Genomic DNA, 5,284 nt, shown 5'->3' with positions numbered 1-5,284 from the left:
CCAATGTTGTTAGTAATTCATATATCAAAAAATTTTAGCAAAGTGTCCCTTGTTTCTAGGCCATTGAAACTGCATTATATACTCAGTTCTCTACTCAACAATATACTACAACACAAGCTGTCAATCATTAATTATGAGTTTAGATGAAGGAAACTAAAAGATTACGAATATGAATAAATCCCAATTTCAAATATTAATGTGAAAAATAATATTCATTACTGAACTCCCAACAAAAAGAGATTTGATTGATGTTGTCATCCTTTTTGTATCGTGCCAGTGATTTTTGAGCATTGCTGAAACACAAAAGATATATGGTGAGAAAAAATTCCATTAACACTTTGCGAGTAAAAAACATGTTTTTTTCTTTTTCACAAATGATCTAATAACTATTGATAACATATGTGATAACATTTGTGATAACATTATATCATACCTGAATGAGTTAATGCCTATTGATTGTTTTCTTCATTGATAATATTATCATCACCTGGAATTGACAATTGTACAGGGCACCGACGATGAGTGTGTCCAGTCTCTTTGCAAATGCTGCATTTCCGGCTTGCCCTTGCAGAGGCCCTAGCAGCGCCCCTGGATTCTGGAGTAGTGGCTGTGCTCGACTCTCCAATGGAGGAAGTCCATTCATTAGGGTAACCAAGACTATTGTGTCCTAGTTCACCGCATTTTTCACATTTTTTTCTTCGACGAGCTTCCCCCATGGAAGGAATCCGACCATTTCTCGGTCTACCCGGTTGTCTTCTTTGCACAGGTGGGAGTATAACCATCTGTCTGACGTACGCTGGAAGAATCCAAGCAGCCTTGTTAGGGAGAGGATTGATGGGAGGTGCATATGCACGTCTGACCCAATCTGCGGTGTAATATGAATGGCAAAGCATATGGTAGTGCACCCTCATGAAACTGTCACATAAGGCAAAGAAACACATAGTGTTAACATATCACACTAAATTACGAACATAAGACGCAAATAAAAGTCAAACCATGATACCTGCTAACAGCAATTGCATGAAGACATGGCATTTGATCAATGTCCCACTTGCGACAACTACATGTACTCGCAACAATGTCAACTATCCCATCGCCTTCCTTTGCATGTTGCACGAGGTATTTGTTCCCTTGTATTACAGGAACTACACGACATCCTCGGTCTAATGTTTTGGAATGCGCCAAATTGACATGTGCCACTGCAGCGAAGGTCACAATGGTTTCGAGTCTGGCAGCTGCAGCACGCCTATCACTAAACCATTTCTGAAGCATATGTCTCAAAAATTCATGTGCACTTGTTATAGGCAACCGACGTGCTTTCATCATGCATTTATTGAGAGACTCGGCAATGTTGGTGGTCATCATGGAATATCTTCTTCTTGGACAATATGTTCATGACCACTTTTCTGGTCTTGCTTCCATCAATGTCAGATGAGTCTGAGGATGCATCGATTGTATTTCTGCCAAGTATGTATCACACTCTATTGTGGTGTAGCTGTATGCTGCAAGGTAGAATGCAGTCATCACATCTTTTCGTTGTTTACAACGTTTCTTCAAGTTTTGCTTAAGGTGGAAGAAACAAAAGACATGTGGGACAGAAGGGAAGACACGATTCATCGCATTCGCAATGCTTTGGTGACGATCAAAAACAATGACTAAATCTTTTTGCACTCCGATAGCCTCTCTCAATTTCGTCAAAAACCATATCCATGATCTGTTAAACTCACCATCTCCAAATCCAAAAGCGATGGGATAAATCATTTCCTCCCCATCTTTGCAAGTGGCAACGAATATCACCCCTTTGTGTTCACCTTTCAAATGTGTGGCATCAACGTCAACAATCGGTCTTATGTAAGACTGGAAACCATGAAGGCAAGCTTCGAGTGCAAAAAATGAATATAAAAAACAATTATTTTCATCTGTCTCTATTGCCGTGATGCTGCCAGGATTTGTTTCTTTTAACATGTGAAAATATGAGGGTAGTTGCTGATATGATTCATCCGCATTACCATAAGTAAGTATCTTTGCATGTTGTAAAGACCTCCAAGCTTTACTGTACATAATATGCACACCATGTTGCTCCAACAAGTCCCCCATTAGCATTCTAGGTGTATATTCACTGCTCGTCACTCTTTCAGAGAACAAACTTCTGATGACAATAGCCTTCACACTTCGAAAATGTGAATCGTAGACATCCGGAGTACACGTGTGACTCGGCATAAATTTCACCACATGCCAAAACGAACAACCAGGTCTGCATCTTGCACGAAGCATAAATTTGCAGTTCACATCCTTGCAACCAGCCTCAAATCGAATTGTGCACGAACGTCTGACTCGATAGTCCATCTCACATCAACACAATATTGTCCAAATGCCAAAATTAGTTCCTGTTTACTTCTAAAGAGTGTACCCATGTGTAAAAGATCACCCTGGTATGGAATTGACACTTCGGGTCTTGTTTCCTCAATTGCATAATTTTCTACACCAGGAACGATCTAGTTTCTTTGTAAATGGTTGTCCTCAAATTGTGAACCTGAAAATCTTACTTCTGGGTACTCCGGACTCACTCTTCTTTCATCACCACCACTATCACTATTATCACCATCGCTATCGTCACTATTATCATCAGTTTCATTATCACAATCATCATTCTTGTATGGAGCGTCATTTGACAAACCGTCCATACCATATGTACCAAAATCATCATTTTGTAGTGGACTATGTGCGGATGTAAATGGAACGACACCTGAATCTTGATTACCACCACTATGTAGGTTACAAACTCCAACATCTTTACAAATCATATCAACATACATCACTTTATATTTTCTGTCATCGCACATAATAAACCTGACACCGTAGTCGTCCTTGATAGGGAACTTGGTAGCTGGAAGTTCGCTTGAGTGTTCCGTTACAAAATGAATGGTGATGTCGTACCTTGTTTTATCAATTCTTGTCACCGTGTACACAATCTCAACCAATTGAGTAAAAGTCGTATTTTTGTAGATTCCCGCACACATCCTATTACCCCCAATATACTTATTATCATTCCATTCCCCGTTCCACACGATAACCAACTGCACTAAATCTATTGCTGTAAGATTGAAAGGAGGAAAAAATTAGTCTCACCATTACCATGGATGTAACGGATCCACACACACCCAAATCGGGTTAATTTCCTCATTAAACCAAGTTATAACTATAAGTAAGTAAGTTTATTTGCTTTTTGAGATTTGTATTTTATTTTCTTTTTCTAAAGAGTTGATTTGTACAATTAAACATGATTTTTGACTTATAAACCAACAACCAAGTCATGATAATTTTTCATATGTAGTTTAAGAAAAATATTTAAAAATTTTATGAAAAATATTGGAGGATTTTAACATAACACATTTAGGCACAAATGCTTAAGAAGTGAAATTTTGTTAAATAATATGATGAAATTAAATATATTATATTAAATTATATTATTTTACACTCATATATAATATTAAATTATTTAACAAAATATTCATATTATTTTAAAAATAATATATATAATCGTGCTTGTGGACTACAAAAATCATAATCGGGCTTAGTGGGGAAATAAAGCCCGATCGGGTTTTGTTCCCCCACTAAGACCCATCGGACTTTGTTCCCCCACTAAGCCCGATCAACTGTTATCGCCCACAAAACTCGTTACCGATGTGCAGTTTTGATTTTTTTTTTCACCCAAATTAGTGCAGATTTGGAATGATATCTATCAAAATATGTTCTGCCAACAACTACAATCATTCTACACAACCTTAATAAGCAATGTGAACACAAAAATTATTTTAAAAAAATTAAATAAATACAAATCGAATAAATACCTTGAGATTGGGTTTGGAGAGAAAGAAACTTGTTGAATGGGACTTCAGTGAGGTCGCTGTAATTGATAAAGAAGATTGAATGACCCAAAAAGCAAAAAGATTGAATGTATGAAGAATGACTAAGTTTGGATAGTTTGACAATGGAAAGATAGAGAGTAAAGTGAATTTTGGAAGAAGAGAGAGAAGAAAGGTTATATGAAAGAGATAAGGGTATTTTGGTAAATGAGACTAAGAACAGTAGGGTTTTCTATTTTAAAATTTCATTAAGGGTATTTTTTGAATCTTACATAAAAGTGGATATAGAGTGTAATTAGTTTGTTTGAATAGTTAAAAACGTTTTTTTCTATGAAAAGTACAAAAACGATTTTATACATTTGACTTTGGTCAAATGTGAATTCAGCCCTAAATTTAATTAGTGACTAATCCTTACTTTTATCAATTTGACAATTGTTGTGGGGTGTCTTAGAAAAATCAAAATTAAAAATCTAAAAATTTAGAGAATATCGAAAAAGGCCAGAGAAGGCCAAAGACTCGAAAGACCTCGAAGAATCTTCTGGGCAAAAGTTTCCCGAAGAGTCTTTTGGAGTGTCTTTTAGATAAGGTCTACTCTTGTAAAGGGCATCACAGCTTAGAGAGAGACTTGGGGAGCTATTGCAGCCTGAGAGTCCTTTTGTAGTACTCCTGTGTAGCTCTCCAATGTCTCCCGATGGGTCACACAACGAATCCCCATAAGAGAAACACATAGAATCCTTCACGAGGCTCTTCTCCTACTATTATATGCCTTTCAAGGCACTATTGCGTCATCTGCCTTAGAAATGCAGTCGCCCCTTGAGGGAGAGCATACCATCCCAGCTCGATTGGGAAATGTTCCTCATGCCTCACATTATCTTTCGAAGATCTAAGTTCAGGCAACAACACAAGGAGACTCTCTAAATGAGAAAGGATCGTCTCTCCCCAGAACATATCCTACCCAGAAAGGGGCACTGCTCTAAATCCAGCCTGGTGAAGTTATTGCTCATTTAGAAATTCTAAAAATCAGCCATCCACTAAGATGAGGAACATCTTGCTCGAGCAGTTTCATAGGCCTCTTCAAGGTTTCACAACAGTGAAACCTAATTGTCTGCAAGAGCGATTTCATAGCATGTTCAACAGTTCAAATCCTTTTACTCCTGCATGAAGGGGAAGGCATCATAACTTGTCGTGCATTCACCTTGACTCTAACAAATTATGGTTATGATCGACTCAACAAGCTTCCTAAAGGGCCTATGTCCTCGTATGATCAATTGTGGCAAGAGCTTTTAATTGCCTTTACCATATTTGCCTCAAAAACAAGGTGCGAGCTACTAAGGCGTTACGCTAGTCGCTCTAAAAGCACCAATTCATACCAAAAAGATTATAATACAAGCAGAAACACTAGAGCAAGCGAAGTGTCA

The 5,284-nt window shown here is 37.6% G+C and overlaps 1 protein-coding gene across 1 annotated transcript; it reads right to left on the bottom strand.

The window, feature by feature from the left end:
* Positions 1-1,392: 1,392 nt before the first annotated feature.
* Positions 1,393-2,346, bottom strand: LOC127808567 (uncharacterized). Its single transcript, XM_052347136.1, has one exon. It carries the CDS (start codon positions 2,344-2,346, stop codon positions 1,393-1,395), a length of 954 nt encoding a protein of 317 aa, XP_052203096.1.
* Between the last annotated feature and the right edge of the window lie 2,938 nt (positions 2,347-5,284).

This window comes from Diospyros lotus, chromosome 8, assembly GCF_014633365.1.
Source record: "Diospyros lotus cultivar Yz01 chromosome 8, ASM1463336v1, whole genome shotgun sequence".
NCBI lineage: Eukaryota > Viridiplantae > Streptophyta > Magnoliopsida > Ericales > Ebenaceae > Diospyros > Diospyros lotus.
This window is presented reverse-complemented; position numbering and strand designations above follow the sequence as displayed.